Genomic DNA, 23,557 nt, shown 5'->3' with positions numbered 1-23,557 from the left:
TTATTTTTTTTTGTCAGGAATATTTGTCAAACTTTGAGTTTTATTTTTTTTGTCAGGAATATTTGTCAGACTTGGATTTTTATTTTTTTTGTCAGAAATAATTGTTATTTTTTGATTTTTATTTTTTTTGTCAGATATATTTGTGAGACTTTGATTTTTATTTTTATACCCTTCACCACTAGTGGCAAGGGTATATATAAGTTTGTCATTCCGTTTATAATTTCTACATTTTTCATTTGCGACCCCACAAAGTATATATATTCTGGATCGTTATAGATAGCGAAGTCGATATCGCCATGTCCGTCTATTGAAATCAACTGTATGTTGAAATCAACTTTCCGTAGCCCCCAAATAACTTACAAACATGATTGATACGAGAAAATCGGCCCACAAATGGCTGAGATAACGGGACAACCTCGATTTTTGGCCTATTTTTGATCTATATCTGGATAACTAAGTCATTAATATAGGCATTTTTTTTTACCAAAAAATTTTTTTGGTAAAAAAAATTTATGACAAAAAAATTTTTTTGGAAACAAAAAAATTTTTGACAAACAAATTTTTTTGGTAAAAAAAATTTATGACAAAAAAAATTTGTTGGTAAAAAAAAAATTTATGAACAAAAAAATTTTTTGTTAAAAAAAAATTCGGGTTAAAAAATATTTTTCCCGATTTTGACCCATTGTAGGTCAAAGCCTTATATACATACATCGTTGCAATGGACTTTGAAATATCTATCCAGATATAGATAAAAAATAGGACAAAAATCGAGGTTGTCCCGTTATCTCAGCCATTTGTGGGCCGATTTTAAATGGCAACCGAGCCGGAAGAATTCCCGATATATTGATGTATCAATCATGTTTGTAAGTTATTTGGGGGCTACAGAAAGTTGATTTCAACATACAGCCGAATAGAGGGTCAGACGGACATTCGCTATCTATAACGATCCAGAATATATATACTTTGTGGGGTCGCAAATGAAAAATGTAGAAATTACAAACGGAATGACAAACTTATATATACCCATGCCACTCACAGTGAAGGGTATAAAAATAAAAATCAAAGTCTGACAAATATATCTGACAAAAAAAATAAAAATCAAAAAATAACAATTATTTCTGACAAAAAAAATAAAAATCAAAATCTGACAAATATTCCTGACAAAAAAAAATAAAACTCAAAGTTTGACAAATATTCCTGACAAAAAAAAATAAAACTCAAAGTCCGACAAATATTCCTGACAAAAAAAAATAAAAATCAAAAATAACAATTATTTCTGACAAAAAAAATAAAAATCAGAAAATAACAATTATTTCTGACAAAAGAAATAAAAATCAAGGATTTAAAAAGCATGTTATTTTATGAAATTATAGTTGAAAACAATCAAAATGGTATGCTTGACTTGACTCTCCGATATTATCCTGTGATGGCTTTTTTCCTTAGAAATTTCAAGAATAATTATTATTTTCGGTCCCTGGTTATAAAGCCTTATTGACACAATTTATAGAAAAATTACGAAAAATTGTTACGTAGGGCACCTTAGTAAGCCAATTGCAAAAACTAAAAATGTATGCATAGAGAAATAAAGCATGGACATTTTTCTTTTAAACTGTGTCCTCAAAAGTAATGAAAATCGTGGATCTTGACAAAGTTATGAAGAAAACTCCAAAAAAGCCCGGCAAACCCGATTTTTGGCAAAAACTCGACTTGAGCGACCTCTAAACCTCTTCCGAAAAATCTGAAAAAAATCTCAAAAATATTTTACCCTAACATTGCGATTTATTGAGAATATAAGAGGGAATACAAATATGAAAAATGTATGACAATACCTCCTTTAGTTTTTCCGTACCTGCGATTTATATTTTGACGAATGAGCCCTGTATCCTTACTGTTTTAATAAAACCTATTCAGAATATTTTTGTAAAACTTTCAGACTATATTTCTGTGGTCACAAGCAATAACCGCCTAATTCAAAAAACATGTTTTTGAGAAAAAGAAATTTATAGTTATAAAAGCGATTCTGAAAAAAATAAAAGATTGCATTAGAAAAAGAGGAATGCAGAATCAAAGATTCTTACCCCCACAATGCTAAAATGAAAAAGTATAACAAAAGCTTTATTTATTAGAGATATATTTAATAAAAACAAATATCATCGCTTAATACAACTCAGAAATACTAAATTGAATGTGCTAATGTCTGATTAGGCGTTTGTTGAAAATAAGTGTTTTGATTGTTGCTTGGCATATGTTGAGTTAAGCTGTTATTACATATTTAAATATTGACATGTCAAGTAATTAAGCCAATTTGCAATAATCGCTTATCCTTAGTTTGGCTCTTATAACAGCACTGTTATTTATGAAAATTTATTTTGTGAAAAATAACAATAACAACTAAAGTCATTATAAGCTATTTAAACAAAATAAAATATAATTGAATGTTTTCTTAAGTATATTTTGGCGCTTATTGTAAATGCGATAGTCTTCCTTAGGACTTAAGCCAATATGTTTCTAATTAATAACTTTTTAAATAAGAAAGTTAGGAAAGTAGGGATTTCACGTATACATACAGTTCTATGAAGAGAATAATGTAGCATATATAACTCAAATCTTTCTTAAGTCGACTTAGGTGGTTATTGCTTATGACCACAGATTTAAAATTAAGTGGACTTTAATGTTCTGAGCAGCTTTTACTTAAAATTCATAACAGTAATAAAATTAGGCTCATCTTTGAGCACTTTAATGTATATATTCTGGGTCCTCGTAAGATTTTAAGACGATCAAGCTGTGTCCGTCCGTCTGTCCTCTTGTTTGTTGAAAACATAATAATGCCCAAACGAAAGGAGTTAGGTGGCTAAAAATTTTTCACAAATACTCTCTGTTGATAAGGTTTGTTTGGTATTGAAAATGGGCAATATCGGTCTTTAATTTCAAATGCGGAAATCCCGATAAAATTTTGCAGAAATTAGTTCTAAATACTCTGAAATTGTGGAAAATCAGAAAACATATGTCTCTAGTAATACAGGTGACTTGAACATTCATAACTGTCTAGTAACTTTGAAGGTACCAATTTAATACCACTTTTTTCCGATCGACCGATGGGGTCTGTGAATATATAAAATTCCTTGTCAATTGGCATGTTAGAATTGGCAGATTTATTTCCAAAATATTTTGATATTGTTTCAGTGTTCATTTTAACTCAACATTTTAAAATTTGCCATGCGGACCAGTAATATTGAAACTATTGGTATATGTTTACAACTTTATGTTTTAATCTGTAGTACATATTTAAGCATTCAGAAAATTCTTTTAATAATTTGATTGATTGACTTAAAATATACTTAAAAAATACTTTGAAAAGTGTTAAAGCCTGATTTTCCTGAACTCTATTTCTGTACTAAATATTTATAATGCAAAACACATACAAATTTATTACTTTGACACTCCATTCCCTAACAAATAACAAACATATTTCATAATAGAATTTATTTGTGTAGGTGGCAATAGAAATAAAAAAATTACTTACATTGTATCTTAAAACATTGTTACCTACGGACATTTGATAAACGTGTGAAAATTTTACTCATATATTATTAATACAATTTCTTATTCCCTTTTATTTACTATACAATTTTATTTTTCAATTCTTTTTTTTTTCTTTTTTTCACTACGTTTTCTTTCATTTTGTGGCCTACTCCTTATCTGATGTGAAATTATGTCTATATGGATGGCAACACATGGTCATGAACAACAACAAACAAAAACAAAACAACATTAAAATTCCCTATATTCGAAACTATTTGTTGTGTATTTGTGATGGTCCTTCTACAAACACATTTACTCTATAACTGTTTTCGGAACACGGAATGAATGTATGTACGTACGTGCGTGCGTTCCAATGTGTGTCTGTGCGTGGGAACTTGTTATGGCACTGACATTGTTGTCTCATGTGTCTGCAGGAAGTAACACGAGCCCACAAAGGTTGGGCTCTTGACTCTGTAGTGTTGCAAAATCAAATAACACGCTATAATAAAGAGGACATAACGGAGTATCCAACTGAAGGTGTCTATGTGCATGGATTGTTTCTGGAAGGTAAGTGAACAACAAATATTTATATTGTATGTTTGTGAATCTATACACAGATAAATAGTGTGAAATACGGTAATTGGGACAAATTCAATGATTCATTAATATTTTGGAAATTAATAAGGTTTTGCAACATCTTCAAAACACTATGAAGTAGCTTCTTAATATAAAAAAATATTTGTTATAGCAAAACAAATTCCAAAAATACCCAGCAAAAATCTACATTACAAAGTAATGAATTAAAATACTGATATAATTACTCTTTACTACTTATACATTTGCCAATAAACGCTTTATTTTAGCACAACGATGTCTTAGCAGACAAGTACTTAAAACAAACACTTACAAATAGTGAATTAAATAACTCATTTCCACGTACGCTTAAAAATATGGTCTTTAATATGTTATTACTGCCCAAATACTATGTAGAATAATTATTTATCTGAATAACACATATTGCTGTAAAATCGATTTGTATATTAAAATTGAGTCCAAAGCACACGCGGTATATATAGAATTTAACCAGGTACGACAGCTGGCGCACAGTGCTTTGTTCAATGGACAAAAATCAAAAACAAGATCATGTCTTTAATGTTAATGAAATTTATATTTTTCAGTAGACAACTAAATAACTCATTCGTGTAAAAAGAGTCTTTTATAAATATCTCTTTTTGTAGTCACTAGAGGTCGCTAAAGTTAGTACATTTTCAACATAAATTTTATGGAAAAAAATATATTTTTTTATGGTTAACTAAAATCATTGTTAAAAGTTCGTTTTAAAAGATATAAAGATATAAAGATGGCTGCAAATGAAAGAATATGAATGTGGAATTGTGGAAAATTACTGTTTTTGTCAAAAAAGGTGTAAGAGTTTAATCTGCGCAATTTTTAATAATTAACATTTTTTTTATTGTAAGCCTGAAATTCTAAAACTTTATTGGAATATTAGTAAAATATATGTTAATCTATTTTGATTATGTTTTACTATAGAATAGCCTAAAGTATTATCTATAAGAAAATGTAATCATTAGTTTTTCTTTCGTGTGAAAACTATTAAAATTTTGTTTTTGTTTAAATGTATAAATTACCATTTCGTAAATTTTCAATTTGATGGTTTAGGGAAATAGCTCCAGATTTTTGGTTTTTTATAAAATAATACCGTTTTTTCTTTTAAATAACTAAGAAATATTGCGTTATTTAACAAAAGTGGTTTAATGGTATAAAGTGTATTAATAGGTCTTTATTTGGTTCTTGATGTTGTATGTTTTTTTGCTGAAATCCAAAAAAATTCCAAAGTTTGATTTAATTATGAAAAAAAAACATGTTAATCAATTTTAATTTTATTCTTTAATTTTATCTAATGTCTTATTTATTATAATGTGAAATCATTATTTGTCTGTTTTGACTAGAACTTTAAAAAAAATTTATTTTTGATGGCACCCATAAATAATACATTTTTGCCGTAAATGTAAGTAACTCAATAATTGAATATAACCTACATATCCTTAGGTTGAAATAGTAATATGACCTTCTGCTGATATTATGGACACTTAAAGTATAATCCAACATCCAGTTTCTAATATTACAGATGAACCACAAGCCTATCAACATTTGAAAATGTCCGTCCATCCGGCCTTCCGAATTTAAAAAATATATACAATATTTCAGTATTTTTAAAAAAAAAAATGATATATGGCAGTTATATAAATCCTTGCTAGAATTGAAATGTTAATAACTAAATATTATAAGAGAACAATAATTTCTGAAAATTAACAATTTCATTCAGGTTTATAGGTTTTTTAAGGAAAAGGATGTATGGCAGCCACCCGAATCCTTGCTGCGATTGTAATAAAAATTTTCACAAACAACAATAACTTTATTAAAATGATTATAATCAAATTGATTCCAAAATAAGAAACGATTTTTAGGAATTTTTAAAAAAAAAATTAGATGTTATACAGGATATTGAAATCTTGATGTCTTGGAATTATGAATATCCTTCCGATAAAATTTTCATAATTTTGAATCTAATATTATAAGAGAACAATAATTTCGGAAAATTAATAATTTTATACAGGTTTATAGGAAAAGGATGTATGGCAGCCACCCGACTCCTTGCTGCGATTGTAATAAAAATTTTCACAAACAACAACAACTTTATTAAAATGATTATAACTAAATTTTAAAATGTTAGGAGTATAACTGTGAATTTTATTCAAAATTATATGTTCAGGATATATGTTCACGGATTTTTTCAAGAATTATATTTTTTTTTAATCTTACTAAAAGGTAATATTCTACTAACTTTTATTCGTCTGCAATAACTCCTTCTATTTTTGTTCATTGCCTATATGAAAACAAAGCACTGTGAGGCGTCTCCACGTAATATTATTGTTTCGAACAATATTTTTCTGGTCATAGTAATAGTACTTTCCAAAAAAATGTGATGGTTTAACAAATAATGTTATTAGAAAATCCCTAACTTTGAGTTTTAAATATTCTGTAACACTGTAGTTATTTCTGATAAAAGTTTCTACTTACAAAGAAGCCGCATGTTTGTTTTATAGCTTCAGTAAAAGTTATGCATATTTTTACTTAGTTTATAAAAATGTACTTCAAAGTGAGTAGTTTGATAATTTTACGATAACAGTCGTTTTCGATATTAAGAATTATGTTTATGGAACCAATTAATATAAAATCACATGTTACTAAATTTTATCTGGAGACCATAAACCTATAGCATCGCATATATAAGAGTAATTAATGGTAATATTTACTACATTTATTGACGTTAAAGTCATTTTCTGTGTGGAAATTGGTTTTATTACTTTCGTTGGCTTTGTCTTTAAATCAAGACTATATGGTCGGTCAAGCCCGAAAATATAATATCCTACACTAAGTAAAAGAACAAAAACCTTTTCCTTAAATAAAAAATAATATGTACCAAATTTGATCAAAATATCTTAAAAATTGCGATCTATATTCTGTGCACAAGGTTTATATGGACAACCAGCCGACCAGCCAGCCAGACATCGGACATCGTTTATTTGACTCAGAAAGTCGATTGGTATACTTTAAGGTGGGTGTTAGACTAATATTTTTGGGCGTTACAAACATCTGCAAAAACGCATACTAGCATTTGATAGCATTGATATTTTCTAGTAATAGAAAATATAATCGGGTGAACCAGATAAATGTTATTATATTATATTGTATATAGGATTCGACACAGCCGAATAAAACACTCTTACTTGATTGTCCCAAATTAAATATTTGTGGCGAATTATACAACCACTCTCTTTACTTTATAAAAAAAAACATTTTTTTTTCTTAAAAATAATCATTATTTTGTACGTACACATATTTTCTTTGTATATGCATTTTTCATGTTTTTTTATCTTTGTTATTATTGTTTTGCTATTGTTGCAAACTACAAATGTGTGAAATTTTGCAAATTTTTCGAGAGAAAAAAAACATGTATGAAGAAAATAGTCTGTTTTTCATTTTCATACATCTTCCAAACTGACATGAGTACAAATATGATATATCGTACTAACAAAGTGTTTGATGTTTTGTTGCTTATTTACTGCTGCAACATATATTGTTGTTGTTTCTGTTATGTTTTGGTCTTTAAGGTACCATTTTTCATATCTTATTAGTACAGGTTATTGTATGGTTGTTTTCCATTACATTTTTGTGGAAACAACATTTTTTTATTTTGCATATATGTATGTACATATTTTTAAACAAATCGCATATTATTTAATTTGATTATGACAAATTTAAAGAGAATTTACATATAAAAATGTATGATTTAAAGAAGTTTTAGTGGAAAAAATGGCAAGAGATACATTTTGGGCTTTAAAGTTACGAAATATATTGCATGGGAATTAGCAAACGTTATTACTTTAAATGTTCATAATAAACGATTTATCAAAATTTAAAAATGGCATCATTTACTTTTGTAATTGATTTAATAACAGCCTGTTATAAATAAGTCAGAAAATAAAAATAGTTTTTAGCTTTTTATTTTTTCGATCAAAAATAGAATGTTATTTTACATTTTCCCATTATCTTAGAAATAAATGAAATAACCAAGTATTTATACACTTTACAACTTGCAAAAATATTGTCCCAACACCCATCTTAAAGTATACCTAACTCAGGATATCTTTCTGAGTCGATTAAACGATGACGGTCAGTTTTCCGTATCAAACTATGAATATTTAGGTGAAGGGTATTTCAAATTCGCCACAGCCGAATATAGTACTCTAACTTGATCTCATTAAAGATTCCAAAATTACTTACTTTTGGAACCTGATTACAGGTTAATATGCCTTAGCCAAATATAATATAGCAATGAATTATAATTTAAAATGTAATTTTTATTGACTTATGTTATGCAAATTCAGTTAACTGACCTTATTTCTTATAACATAACAATATATTTAATTCAATTATTAAGGGTTATGTTACTAAGAAATTAATAAAACTTTCTAATAAAACAAGAAACAAAATATAATTATATTATTTAAATACTTCCTAAACCTTTTTCCCTAAAACAAAATTTCTGCAAAAAAAAGTAATTAACCGCAAAATTATGTACAAATCATATTAAACCACAATGTACAAAAGAAATATTTATTATGAAAATAAAAATCAAAAACACATTTTATACTAAATTAACAACATTTGCTCTTTATGCAAAAAGTTTATAAATACACAATTTATACACTCAAATTCCTTTTTATCTGTGAATGTATATTTTATGCTTAGAATTTTTTTATTCAAGAAATATTCATTAAAGGTCCCCAAAGAATTAATGGCCAATTTGGAGTGGCAACAAGTAAATATGTACATGATGAAATAAAGTATAGACGGGCAAGACTGACCATACAACACGTGCAGCACAGACGAAATTTATTTTAACGTATTTGTTTTTAAGATAAAGTGTATACATTTATTATGAAATGGAATTTATAAAAAAAAATAATATTGACTTGCAATTTTATTTTGTAAGACCAAAAATTAATTTATCTTAACAAAAAAAAAAAAAATAGTTCAGACTTAATGTGTTCAAATTGTTCCTAATATTTGCAATCCTTTTAAAATTTTTATACAAATTTTAGTTTTAGAAACTCAATAAATATGTAATAAAATCATTATTTATTGACAAAACTGAATTAAATTTTCAACGCTTTTTTAAGTTTGTCATTCTAAATCACGAAGTGTAAAAAAACTTGTCAAACTGTCAAAGGGAATCCCTCAATTCCTAAAAATTGGAGCAAAAATCTCAAAAATGGTATTTTTTACAATTTTGACCATAGGGTGCACATTTCCTTCGGGGCTGGGAAAATACTTCGGGTCTTAATAGCGAATACATCAAGGTTTCCAAAGTTGTTTTCAGTTTACTGATCCCAGCTTTTGGGATTTTAGAACATATGGCCCAAAGTTGAAATTTTGATAAAAAAATAGGTAAAATCTGATGAGCTTAGGGGCGACATATTCGAAGAATATTACATGTTTTTTATACCAAAACCTTCTCGGTAAAGATAACTCACAGAAAACCATAAATTTGTTATGTGTTCTTAAAGAAAGTTTTTTTTTATTAAAAAACAAAAGAAATCTAATATTTTTTTAGTTGAAAATCGTTTAGATTTGGATCCGTAATCGATATTGCTTGGAAATCTTTTGTGTATTAGTAGTAATTTAGTTGTCTAACTAAAAAAAATCGGTCTAAAAGTACGTCCTATATTTTTAAAAAAGCGGACCAAGGTATGGGAAAATTTTTAAATTTCAATTTTCAAATACCTATAACTAGGAAATTATAAGAGATCGGAAACAACAAAATTGTATGTGTTTCAAAATGTTACATGTCGAAGGTACCCTACTTTGAGCTCGGACCAGCCATTTAGAAATGCCAGATTTATTTCCATAAAATTTTGATTCTGCCCAACTTTTATACAAATTTTAATTATTTTCCTTCTATTCTTCTGTCAGTAGTTCTAGCAGAGAGTTACAGTGTATTTCCCAATAAATAATTTATAATATTAATTCTTATGAAATAATTATAGTTTTAAATGAACATTAGTATGCACCTCTTGGATGTTTGATGTTTCCAAGATCTACAACTGTTCTTTGTCATCAAATAGGACAACTTTTTGGTTACAAGCCTGGGGAATTTTGAATAACTTTAAAAATGTTTAACCAATTTTAGTATTTTACTAGCTGACCCGGCAAATGTTGTTTTGCTTTCAAGGTGGTTGAAGAGGAACTTTTTTGTTTTGTCAAATATAAACGTAAGATGGGTTTAGAGTGCTTCAACTACATTAAAAATTATGAAAAGTTCTAACATTTTTTTTACATAAAAATTTCAAGAATTTGTTTTATTTTTGAGGACTTATTTTAATTCAAAAACATTTGGATACACAAGCACGGCTCGTCTAAATTCAATCCGTATACTTGAAGCGTTTCTCCTTGTGCCTTTTTAATGGACATGGCAAATGATAGACGCACTGGGAATTGCATGCGCTTGAATTCAAATGCCATGTCTGTTGGTTTCAGTGGAATACGCTGTATAAGCACAATTTCGCTTTGTCAATCAATACTACGGCTTCAATCAAATTCGGCATACATTTTTTATAGCAAGTCTTGTGCCGTTACACAGTTTTGGCGCATTTAAATTCCGCAGTAAAATAATAGATGAGCAGATCTTTAAATTCAAACAATACGGTGGCATACCAGGCGGTTCCAAGTAATTCAAAAATTGTAATGGATAATTGACTGCGTCATTTTGATTCATTACGGTATCAATAAATTTGAATAATGTGGTCTGATGACTTTTCTTGAATGTGATAATAGATAATTGATTGCGTTGTATTATCGATTCGAATTTTGTCTTTTCCGCCGACCTAAATTTGATCGAGCAGCTCGTGGTATTACTTTCAAAATTAAAAAATCTAAAATTTAAAGATTTGCATAAAAGCACCATAGTAACAACTACAATAACAAATATGTATGACTTCAATGTACATACGTTTTTCATTAGAAAATAAATTCAAACTTGAATTTCAGAATAGACTGAAATCAAATACGTTAAAAAAACGCACTAACAACATCAATTTGCCACTATATTGAAGTTAAAAATATCAAAAAATTTTTTAATAATATTTTAAAAATACGTCTTAACCCCATCCGATTCATTCAGGTTGATTTTTTACCAAAATTCACAAAATGTTAAGGGCCATCCTAATGAATATACCTAACAAAAGATAAAAAACACTAAAGCTAAACATTTTATGAAAATTATGGATTTTTGAACCGATTTTGAAGAAGCATATGCACATTAGGTATATAACTATTGACATTACTAATTGACATATTTATAAAATTAGTTATATCCCCAATGCACATGGATTTGTTTACTATTGTTGGCACGTATTTAGTTTTTAAATAAAAAGACCAACAATATATTTTTATATTTTATAAAAAAGATTCTTTAATAATTCAAATTCAAAAAACGAATGAAAAAATATTTTTCATTTTGTTATTATAAAAGCAAAGTAAATGTGATTAATTTTAAAAAGTTTTATTTGTTACAATTTTTGTTTGACAAGTATATTTTTGTAAAGTGTTTATTTTAGAGGCACCACAGTACTCCCCCTCCAGCGTTGTCAAACAGCGAATCTGACTCTTTTTGTCTTCTTAAATACATCTGGGGAATCTGTAAAACTTAAACAAGGTTTTAATCTATCTATGGTAACAACATTTTCCTTTCCGTTAATTAGAAGTTTAAAAAATTTGTCAGTTCTTGAAATAACTTTATATGGGCCATTATACGGAGGTTGAAGTGGTTTCTTTACTGCGTCACATCTGACGAATACATGTTCACAATCTTTAAGTTTATCATTAACGAATGTTTTGCTGTTGCTATTACAACCAGTTATTAAAGGCTTGATACTTAACATGTGATCTCGAAATAATTTAATCCATTCTGTGTCACTAATATTAGGAGATTTTTCTTCGATTAGTTCACCTGGTAAAGTTAGAGATGTTCCATATACCATTTCTGCAGCAGACACATTGGAGTCCGTCATAATTCTTGTGCGCAGACCAAGCATGACAAGTGGTAGAACGCTTACCCAATCTTTCTTCTCATAACACTTCAGTGCAGACTTCAAAGTTCTGTGCTATCTTTCAATTAGCCCATTTGATTGAGGGTGATAAGAGGTCGTATGTGTTACTCTTGAGCCGAATAATTTGGAAAGTTCACGAAATAATTTACTTTCAAATTGTCTTCCTTGGTCGGTTATTATTTGTTTTGGTACTCCAAATCTAGATATCCAAATATTAGTAAAAGCGGCTGCAACTGTTTCAGCTTTTATGTCTGTTAATGGAATAGCTTCCGTCCATTTTGTATACCTATCAATACATGATAGGAGATATCGATAACCTTGGCAACTTTCCAATGGACCTACAATGTCTATATTGATATGCTTGAATCGTTCTGTTGGTGGTTTAAATTCGCCCAAAGGACTTTTCGTATGCCGGTTTACCTTTGATTTTTGACACGCAATGCAACCTCTAGCCCATTCTGAAACATCTTTTCTTAAGGATTTCCAAATATAACGCGAACGTACCATATCTACAGAAGCTTTAGAACCTGGATGGGATAAGTTATGAAGATTATCAAATACTAATTTCCGAAAAGATTTTATCAAATAAGGTCTTATTTTCGAATTGGAGACGTCACAGTAAATCTTATATTCCCCATTATTTACTAATTTTAAATTAAGAGAAGAATTGTTGTTGTTTATAAGTGACATTAGCTCTTCATCGATCTTTTGTTCTTCAGCCAACTTGTGGAAATCTAAATTTGTAGGCATATCTATTGCTTGAATACGGGACAGAGTATCAGCAACAATATTGTCTTTTCCTTTTATATGACGAATATCGGTAGTATACTGACTTATATAATCCAACTGTCTTAACTGTCTAGGAGAAGCTTTATCAGGTTTTTGTTTAAACGCGTATATGAGTGGTTTGTGATCGGAAAAAATACAAAATTGACGACCTTCCAAAAAATATTGAAAGTGTTTCAGTGTGGCAAATATGGCCAGTAGTTCACGGTCATACGCACTGTATTTTTTCTGGGTCTTATTAAGTTTTTTAGAAAAAAATCCCAATGGTTTCCACTCACCTTCTATAAACTGCTGTAATACACCTCCCATTGCTGCATCCGATGCATCTACACACAAGGAAGTGGGAACATTTTCTTTTGGATAACACAAAAGAGTTGCTTTGGCCAGTTGTTGCTTACATTCTTCGAATGCTTGTTTTCTTGATTCATTCCATTCAATAGGACGTTTATCATTCTTAATATTACCTTGATGTATTCCATGTAAAATTGCTTGATGTTTTGCGGCATGTGGTATGAAACGTCGGTAGAAGTTAATCATACCTAAGAAACACTTGAGCTCCTTAACAGTTTCAGGTAGTTTGTACTGTGAAATGGCTTCAACGCGACTGGGAAGTGGTTTCAGGCCCTTTTCCGTAACCAAATAACCAAGGAATTCAAGTTGTGATACTCCAAACACACATTTCGAAAAGTTTATGGTAAGACCATATTGACGCAGCCTTTCAAATAAACTCCTTAAATGCTTCTGATGTATTTGCTCGCTTTCAGATGCAATTAGTAAATCATCAATATAAACGTATATGAATTCCAAATCTCTTGTTACTTCATGCATAAAACGTTGGAAGGATTGTGCAGCATTGCACAAACCAAACGTCATTCTGAGAAACTCAAAATTTCCCATCGGTGTTGTTATTGCCGTCTTTTTAATGTCGTCTTCTGCGACAGGAATGTGGTGGTATGCTTTTACTAAATCTACCTTACTAAATACTTTCTTACCATCCAAGAGCATTCCAAAATCGTGAATATGTGGAACAGCATAACAATCAGGTATGGTACGTGCATTAAGATTACGGTAGTCACCACAGGGACGCCACTCTCCATTGGATTTCTTGACCATGTGTAGTGGGCTTGCCCAGTTACTACTGGAAGGACGACAAATTCCAAGACGAACCATTTCATTGAATTCTTTTTTAACTACAAGTAGCTTTTCAGGTGAAAGACGTCTTGGTTTGCAAAATACTGGAGGACCATTTGTGGTTTCTATAAAATGTTTGACTGAATGTTTTGCATTAGAATGAAAATTTATTTTTGATAGATCATTATATTCCATTATAAGAGAATAGAATGGAGACGAAGGTGATATAGTTTTTATTGACAAATTTTGATCATTAACTACTATACCTTTAGCACTGTTTTTAGATTTTGGATCGATGAGGCAATTATTTCTAACGTCGATGAGTAGGCCATAATTACCCAAAAAATCTGATCCAATAATTGGTTTATCTATATCAGCAATGACAAAATCCCATGTGAAATTCCGCTTTAGTCCCAAATCAATAGTAAGAGTTTTGATTCCAAAAGTTCGAATTGTCGACTTATTTGCTGCATATAAAATTAGTGAACTAGGTTGTTGCTTGTGTTGTAATGATGATACTGGAATTACTGAAACGTCTGCTCCAGAATCGACTAAAAACCTGGATTTCGATTTAATATCTCGAATAAACAGGCGACATAGCTCTTGGCTGCTCCCATCCGTCACCGAAGATGGAGCTCCGATTAGTTTTCCTGATTTGATTGATTGAAATTGCAAGGGACAACACATTTCTTAGCTTCGTTTCCAAATTTGAAATGATACCAACATAATGGTTTATCTTTGCTTGAAACTGTCTTGGAACGACTACGTTTACCTGTTGTCTTGCTCTTACTCCTCGATCTTCCGAAAGATTCCATTTTGTTGCACAGACTTTCCAGCTGACGTTCAATATTATCGAGCCTGCTCGTACGGTTTTCTGATGACGTGGAAATCGTATGGAGTTCTGTATCTGAGCAATCACAAATTTTATCTGCCATGGTGGCCAGTTTTTCTAAGCGGTCTTCACTGACGGATAAAATTGCATTCATTTGAGATGGTAGCCGCTGCATCCAAAGTTTTTTTAAAATATCATCCGATACTCTACCTTGAGCTAAGGAACGCATTTGACTTAACAAATCTGATGGTTTTCTATCCGATAATTCGACTTCTGTCAAAAGTTTCTTGAGACGCTTATCTTCAGAGTCGGAAAATGAACTGATGAGTTTTGCTTTCAAGGTTTCGTACATGTTTGCAGCCGGAGGGTTGATTATGATGTCTTGCACTTTCTCGAGAATGTTGCTTTCTATTGATGCCACAATTGTGTGAAATTTCGTTGCGTCTTGAGTAACACCAGCCATTATAAACTGCGATTCCATTTGTTTAAACCAAAGCAATGGATCTGAACGCCAAAATGGTGGTGCTTTTACTGCGACTCTTGAAATTTCCATATGAGGAGAATTTGATGGTAGAGATGAAAAATCGTCTTCGGAAGTTGACATCCTTATTACATAAAATCTTTAAAATGCGGGGTCACCAATTTGTTGGCACGTATTTAGTTTTTAAATAAAAAGACCAACAATATATTTTTATATTTTATAAAAAAGATTCTTTAATAATTCAAATTCAAAAAACGAATGAAAAAATATTTTTCATTTTGTTATTATAAAAGCAAAGTAAATGTGATTAATTTTAAAAAGTTTTATTTGTTACAATTTTTGTTTGACAAGTATATTTTTGTAAAGTGTTTATTTTAGAGGCACCACACTATAATTGATTAAGAAAACGGATTGTTGAAAACTTAGTTTATATGCACTTATTATAAAATTTTGTAGATTTTAACTTTGAAATCGGTATTTTTTTGGCGACTTGGATTTTTAGGTTTGAGATATGACATAAAATTTGTCTGGCAACATTGGGTATAGGGTCAAAAGAAGAGAGACAATTAATACATATGTATAACTGTGTAACCCAAAAATTAATTCAAACCTATACTCACAGATAACAACAGGTGAATGAATAAATTAATGAGAACAAATACACATGTACATTAGGGTGATTCCCCAAAAAAAAATTTTGTATGTTTGCAACTAAAATAAATAAAAATTTTAATTCATTCTAAGATACCGTTTCTCAAAATGTTTGTTCTGGATTCAGTGTTTGGTGAACTGGATCTCAGAACCAAAAGATTTTTTCATATGTCTCACAACAAAAAAAAAATTGATTATTTATTTCAAAAGAAACAATTTTAGTTCAAGTAATAATTTAGTTCAAATTATCTAAATTAAATTTTCTAAGTTTTGCACCAGTATAATTTACACCTACGAATATAAAACCACACTAAATGTTTCATTGTATTAAAATGACACCCACACATAAAGCCAACATTAAGAAAAAATGTGATTTCTAATGTATCTATGTACGTTTATTTTATTTATGTGTATGTAGGTAAATTCTTTTTTATGTGTGTATTAGAAAATCCTTGTTATGTCACAAGAGAATAAACGATAATGTAAGTTCGAATAAAACTAAAGACATTAACTTTCGTACAAACATATGTACATTAGGCCTTCCCTTATAAAATAACTTTGTTTTGGATGGGTTTTGTTATAACTTGCGTTAGCATAAACTAAAAGATGCATAAATTAAGGACAAGGAGTTTTATTATTCAAATAATTCGATTATTCGAACGAATAATGAGTAAAAAATATTATTCGAATAATTTAATAAAATTTGTTTAAAACCAGAAAATTTCTGTATGTATATTTCCAATATAGAAATTAATAGACTTCTCCTCGAAGAGGATATTTGAAAATCTACCAAATAATAATGATACCCTAGCCAGTAAAGGATTTAACATTGACATCATCCTACAGACCGATTAGCTTATTGCCTTGTTTGTTTAAACTATTTGAAAAAATAATCCAAGTAAAAATTTTAATATGGGCATTTCCACCGAAAGGTCCACCGAGACCAGAAAATTAAAAGTGTTTGAAAACACTTTGTTTTATCCCATTTTCATAGGGAAACAATCAAATTTAAATAATTGGGGATTCAAACTGTCTCCTATTAGGTCGTATTGTCATAATGTCATAAAATATTTTTTTAGTTTAAATAAATTTTTGTTGGGTTTCAAACAAAAAAGTTATAAACTAATAAGACTTTTAGAACTATGTTTATTGGTTTGTCATAAAATAACACTTTTTTTGTTTGCAGTACAACAAGAATTTGCTTAAACTAAAAAAATATGTAAAGAAATTTTCCATTTATTCATAACCCATTTCGAGATATTCGAATGCAAAGTCGACCAAGGGCGACTTTTCAAATTTGAATATTTATAATGTACATTTTGTTTTGATACTTTTGATATCTAAAATCTTCCTGAGGGTACAAAGAGTCAAAATAGAATGCATAAGAAACTATGCGATTGCAAATAACTGTAAGTTTTTGCTTTGCATTATCAAATATTTCGATGTCCCTTGCGACATTGAAAAACAACATTTGGTATCAGTGCGTCGAAAGATTATCAAATATTGAGTCCAAACAGAGATTTTTAATACAATTAAAATAAAAGAAACTTTACTGAAAAATAAGAACAATTATGATTTTGGTACTCAAATAAAGATGGTCCCGGCGACATCGTAAATTTTAAAATTATTTTTTCTTACATAAATGAAATAAATCATGTAAATATGCACAACATCACATAAATATGGTAAAATTATATCTTCTGCCGTCTGATGAGATTGAAAAGCATTCTTTATTATATAATTTAGACAAAAAATGGAGAGAAGTGAAAAGCATTCCAGGTATAGCCCTGTTGGACTACTTTTGAAAGGAAAAGCAGATAGAACTGCGTATTCTGGAAAAAATATCCATTTGATATTCCTGAAACTACTTTCATTTAAATTTATTTTTTTATTGTATTTACTGATATACAATACTTTGCGCTATGTCTATACTTGATAAATTTTTTGAATGATAAACGTCAAAATGGTTGTCGAGATAAAAAATTATAATTTTTTAGTGTTATTGCCTCGTTATGACAAATTTGTTAGTGTTTTTGCTCAGACAACATTGAAAACATTTCGTCAAATATTTGTCAAGTATAGACAGGGGTTTATTCGTACTAAATATTTTTCTTACGTTTTTAGTTTGTTGATATTATATTGAAATAAATACATTCAACACTTCTATTAATTTAAAAACATTGTTTACAATTTATTTCGTAAAAAGCAACAGAAAATACATTAATATCATGATGGAAAAAAATGTCCCTTGCGACATATCCCGTGCGACTGTGATTAAAATTAATTTAATATAAAAAGTATAACAAGTTTTTGCATAAAACCAAAACCATTTTTAACAGACATCAATGCACAATATTGTAAAATTATTCACATTGAAATATTGCTTCCGGTTTCGCTGAAAATTGGCGTTCGAATGTTTGGCCACGAAATTGACTTCTGTATTTGTCCCATGCAATTGCCTCGGTTTTTTGCAATTATCTTGCAAATGAAAACTTGCCCAAAATCAAACTTAGCACCAATTATAGGGCTAATTAAGAGCTATAAATTAAGCTTTTTGTCAAACTAAAAATTCTATTTATTTTGACTTATTTTTCACTTTTAATGTGTACGAATGTCCCGTGCGACATAATGGAATTGCTCATATTCTTAAATAGTCAAAACATTATTTCAGATCATCAACAATTGAGCAAGTTAACCGTCTATAAAACTGGAGAGAGACGAGCATCTTTCAAACTAAAGAAGTACTGTTGGTCAATATGTATTTCTAGATGTTGCTCAGGCTTTTGACAAGGTATGGCATAAAAGTCCAATACGCAAGATAAAATGCCTACTGCCTTCTAGTACACACACAATACTAGAGCCTTACCTATGCTGAGATTATGTGACAAGCGAATATGCGATCAATGCTGATATACCTCAGGGTAGTGTTCTGGAAGCAACGCTGTACCTATTATACGCATCTGATTTGCCAGAGTCCGAAGAATTAACCATTTCCACCTTTGTAGATGACACTGCAATTCTTAGTTCTTATGTGGACTTAAACGTAGCATCTGGAAACCTAGATAATTATCTCAGACACGTAGAAAAGTATCTATAAAATTGGAGAATACAAGTGAATGGACATTTTAACTTAGGAGAGGAAGTTGTATACCAGTGACACTAAACAGTGTGCACATCCCACAGTCTGATCACGTTACATACCTTGGTATTCATTTACATTGACACCTTACTTCGCGTCGGCATATAGAAGCCAAGTGGCTCCACATGAAGCTAAAAGCTTCTAATTTACACTGACTAATCCACCACCATTCGAAATTAAGCCAGGATGCAATATTATCCTGTATAAGACGATCTTAAAATCAATTTGGACATACGGATTCTAATTATGAGGATCGAATAATTGTTTTTCTAAATTTTAAAATTTTATTCATTCGGATAACATTTTTTCTTTCTTAATTATTCGAATGCTAACCCTTATATATGGTCAGACAAAAAGCGTACAACTTTGATATATTTCATTTCTTTACAGATCTCGAAAAAATATAATTTATTTCAAACGTTTAAAAAATAATTTAATTAGTTATGTTTTACAGTGTTATTGTTAGCAAAATTTTATAATTTTCTATAGATAACCGACAGGGGTTCCAGTTATCCCTGTTGGTTATTTAGAAACCCACCCAAAGCAAATATTTTTTTAAGGCCAGGTCTAATAGACACATATATGTATAGGTGCGCACAATGTTTTTATTGAATTTCAGTTTAGGTGGTTAATAAACAAAGATTTTGCTAACAAGTTTTACCGTAATAACCGAAAATGTGTTTTCTGCGAAGAGATGCGGCTTAAATTTTGTTAATGCTATAAGTTTGTGTTAAGCTCTTAATATTAATTAATAGAGATTTTCGATAAAAGAGCATAAGTAAAATCAGTTTTGCTGTGCTATTTACTAAACTATAATGTTATTAAAGAAACGAAAATAATTTATATTTTCAAATGCTACTTTAGTGATAAAATTTTAAAACAGCTGCGTATTAAATAAGTAACTTAGGCAATCAAAAATTATACTTAAACAAGTTTACATCAGAGAACACTAAGCCGGGAGAGCCTAGCCGTCGATAAATTTTAAAAGCCGCTGCTGCCGAAGTTTTTACGTCTTAAATAGGCTTGAAAATAGCCGCCGTATTTGTTTAAAGTTCTATAGTAATATCACAAAATTTTCGGAATTTCACTTTTACAATTTTTAATTTTTTACAATTTGAGTAATTAGTCTTTAGTCGGCTGATAGCCGGCTTTGAGCCGCCGCTGACATTTGTTGGAGTCAGTCGCCTAAAGTGGAAACTACAATTTTTCTTGAAGTTCAACAAAATAAATCAGAATTTTTTGTTAAATAAAACTCAACAAAAAAATCTTTTTATATGTTAATTAAATCATAGCAATAGCTTTTTGCAATAAAAATTATTTAAAAAATTAATTTTGATTGAAAAATGTTGAAAAAAACCTCTTGTTTATGATGGGGTTTCGCGAGTTTTGTAACCTGTCTTTTAAAAAACTGGTTAAACGGTTTCAGTTTTTGTCTTCAAAAAAAACCGGTTAACCTGTTTATATTAAATTTTTATTTAGCATTTTTGAATTTTTAAAGCTCTATCATTATGCAATTATTTTATATATTTTACGAAATATTGTCAAATGCTACAATTTACTATAAAATAAATCAATATTTTTAAAAACTGTATCAAAGTTTTTATAAATATGTTTGATTGAAATATATTTCATTGAAACCGGTTAACCGTCTTACAAAAAACCGAAAAGTTAAAAAAATCGAAACCGGTGGAGTTTACAAAGATGAAAAAACCGGTTGACCGGTATTCGGTTTTGGATACTCTGCAAAAAACCCATAAAAAACAAACACTTGTATATCGCTGACAAGTTATATTTGTTTAACCCTATTTATATATGTAAATATCTCAATTTTAAACACTTTTTTGGTCCTAGTTATTTGAAGCCTGGTCCTATTGTGGTTATTGAAATTAAGGACGGCTGCACCAGTATCCCTAATGGTTGAGTATCCCTAACAATATGATTATATAGAAAATTAAATGTATTGGTGCCAGAGCCAGAGGGTTAAACAATTGCTTAAAATTCTACTTTGTGGCAGCCAATTTTTTGTCCAGACTTACTCTATTAGGTCTAGTTTCAAATTCAAAAATTAGTTTGGCGGCAATTAGGGGTACTTTTTTCTAATCCCTTTTCACATTAAGAAATTTTGACAAAAATATACTTTTATATATTTAATTGCAAAAGGTATTACTAAAATCATTTTCACTACTCGTAATGTCCTCGTAATCTTTAGGACTTGTTTTATCCAAAAATAAAATGTAGATCAATAGCGCAATACAACTTTTCATAATATATTTGGTGAAACATGATACCAAAATCCCTCATGAACGTACTACTTATTCATTGCATACATTTACGACCCTGTATTTTCATAATTAACATATCAATCGAAAAATGTTGAATGCATTTTATAGTAGCAACTATCATAGAATTATTCTATGCTATAGGTTTATAAATTTAAAAAAATATATATATTTTTTATAAGCTAGATTGGTCATTTTTCCCACAGTGCGGCGTGACGATACGTTACGATTTTCTTTAGAAATAATAAGAGTACACAAACACGTATACTTAATATCAACTAGTATAAAACCCTCATTAATCATACGACTGATGTCTAATATTTTGTGCGTTTGTTTATTTGAATCTCATTTGTTTATTTGAATCGCATATAAATTCGCCATTTCTGAACTGATTTCGCCAATTTCCAAAAATGGGTATGAATATATTCTCATAGTATCAAAATAATTGGTGATTTATATAATTGGTGATATAGGGAAAAATCAGCTTGAAATTCCAAGTCCAAATTCTGTGCTTTTTACAAGCTTTTATTTAACTACCAATGTTTGTTTATTTGTTTGTATGTTTTTTAGGTCAGAATTTAGCCAGAATGACAATGCAATATTCTGTTGACAATTCGAAACTAATTTCTAAGTTATGTTCAAAAAATTGTTGAAGCTATAAACCTGATGACAATGCAATATTATATTCGAAAATTCAAAATGAAATATTGTTCTTCTTCATTCACTGTCTAAATTCTTTGTCTCCTAAATAAATTTTGTTATGCGAATAATGGCTAATACTTTATTAACTTTGTATCGTAATAAAAAAGTTTTAGTTTAAATTTGTTTTCTGATTAAATATGTATTGTCTTTATCACAGCCAGCGAGAAAAAGATGCAGCAAAGGGGCCTTCCTAAAGGCCTAATTTTACAGACACATGACCTGTAGGGCTATAACCAAATTTTGGCCCTAGCACCACGCGAAGGCAAATGTTGTGTTATTTACGATAACATTTTTTTCGGATCATTTTGGAAGAAAAAAAACCTTACCCACAGTAAAACAGTGTACTCTTTCCCGTTACCGCAAATTTTAAATATAGATTCCAGCCAGTTTGATATACATTATCTCAAACTATTGTCCATACCCCATGCAGCTGAAAATATATTTGATTATCAGGGAAACCAAAATATGCAAATGCATGTTTTTCCTGGTGAGTCTAATGGGCACATTGATAAGATATTTACACGTTTCAGAACTATTTAAGAATTTTGGCATCGATTTGTTAGTGCATATTTTTGCATATTTTACCCTTAAATGCATATTTTTGAATATATTGGTTTTAAGATCATATTTATGTCATATTTTTGCGTTTTTAGAACATATTTTGACTTTATCAAAAACAAATTTTGTCTTACTTATTTTTCGCTGTTGTGTTACAGGTTTTTACTTCCTTTGTTTAAAATTCAAAATTGAAAATAGATGTTTTTTTTAATATAAAATAAACACTATTTTAATAATAATTTATTGCAATAACAACCTTAATTGAAAAAGTGACTTTATATTTATATAAAACTAGCTGTCCCGGCAAACGTTGTTCTTCCATAGCTCACACAAAGTTTGAAGACTTCCACTATAATAGTACTAAAGATATGCATTAAAAAAATTTTACTTTGTATGGGAGGTGCCATGCCCATTGTACCTATATAGGTCAATTGTGAATCTAAACCATACAGGGACCCACTCAAACACACACAACAAATTTCATCGAATTTGGCCCAGCCGTTAAGAACGAGTTCAGTTACTAACACACGTACAGAAGAATTACTTATATATATAAAAAAAAGATAAAGATATCATCAAAAAATACCTCTCAAAGCCTTTTCATAACTTAAGTTCCTATTGTTTTTATGTTGTATTTATTTTTTGTTATACTTGTTTTAATTCTTGTTATTTTTGTTTATTTTATGTTATTTTACATTTTTAGAAATTTTTTGGTAAAAAATTATGTAAAACTTTGTTTTTTTAAGAGCATATTTTTTAAATTTTAAGAGCATATTTTAA

The 23,557-nt window shown here is 29.4% G+C and overlaps 1 protein-coding gene across 1 annotated transcript in view; it reads left to right on the top strand.

The window, feature by feature from the left end:
• Dhc1 (Dynein heavy chain 1) overlaps nt 1–23,557 on the top strand; it is a 108,454-nt gene that overhangs the window by 83,201 nt on the left and 1,696 nt on the right. The window contains 1 exon segment of the mRNA XM_065515984.1: nt 3,957–4,089. Coding sequence (XP_065372056.1) covers nt 3,957–4,089 — 133 coding nt within the window.

This window comes from Calliphora vicina, chromosome 1 (genome assembly GCF_958450345.1).
Source record: "Calliphora vicina chromosome 1, idCalVici1.1, whole genome shotgun sequence".
NCBI classification, from domain to species: Eukaryota; Metazoa; Arthropoda; class Insecta; order Diptera; family Calliphoridae; genus Calliphora; species Calliphora vicina.
This window is presented reverse-complemented; position numbering and strand designations above follow the sequence as displayed.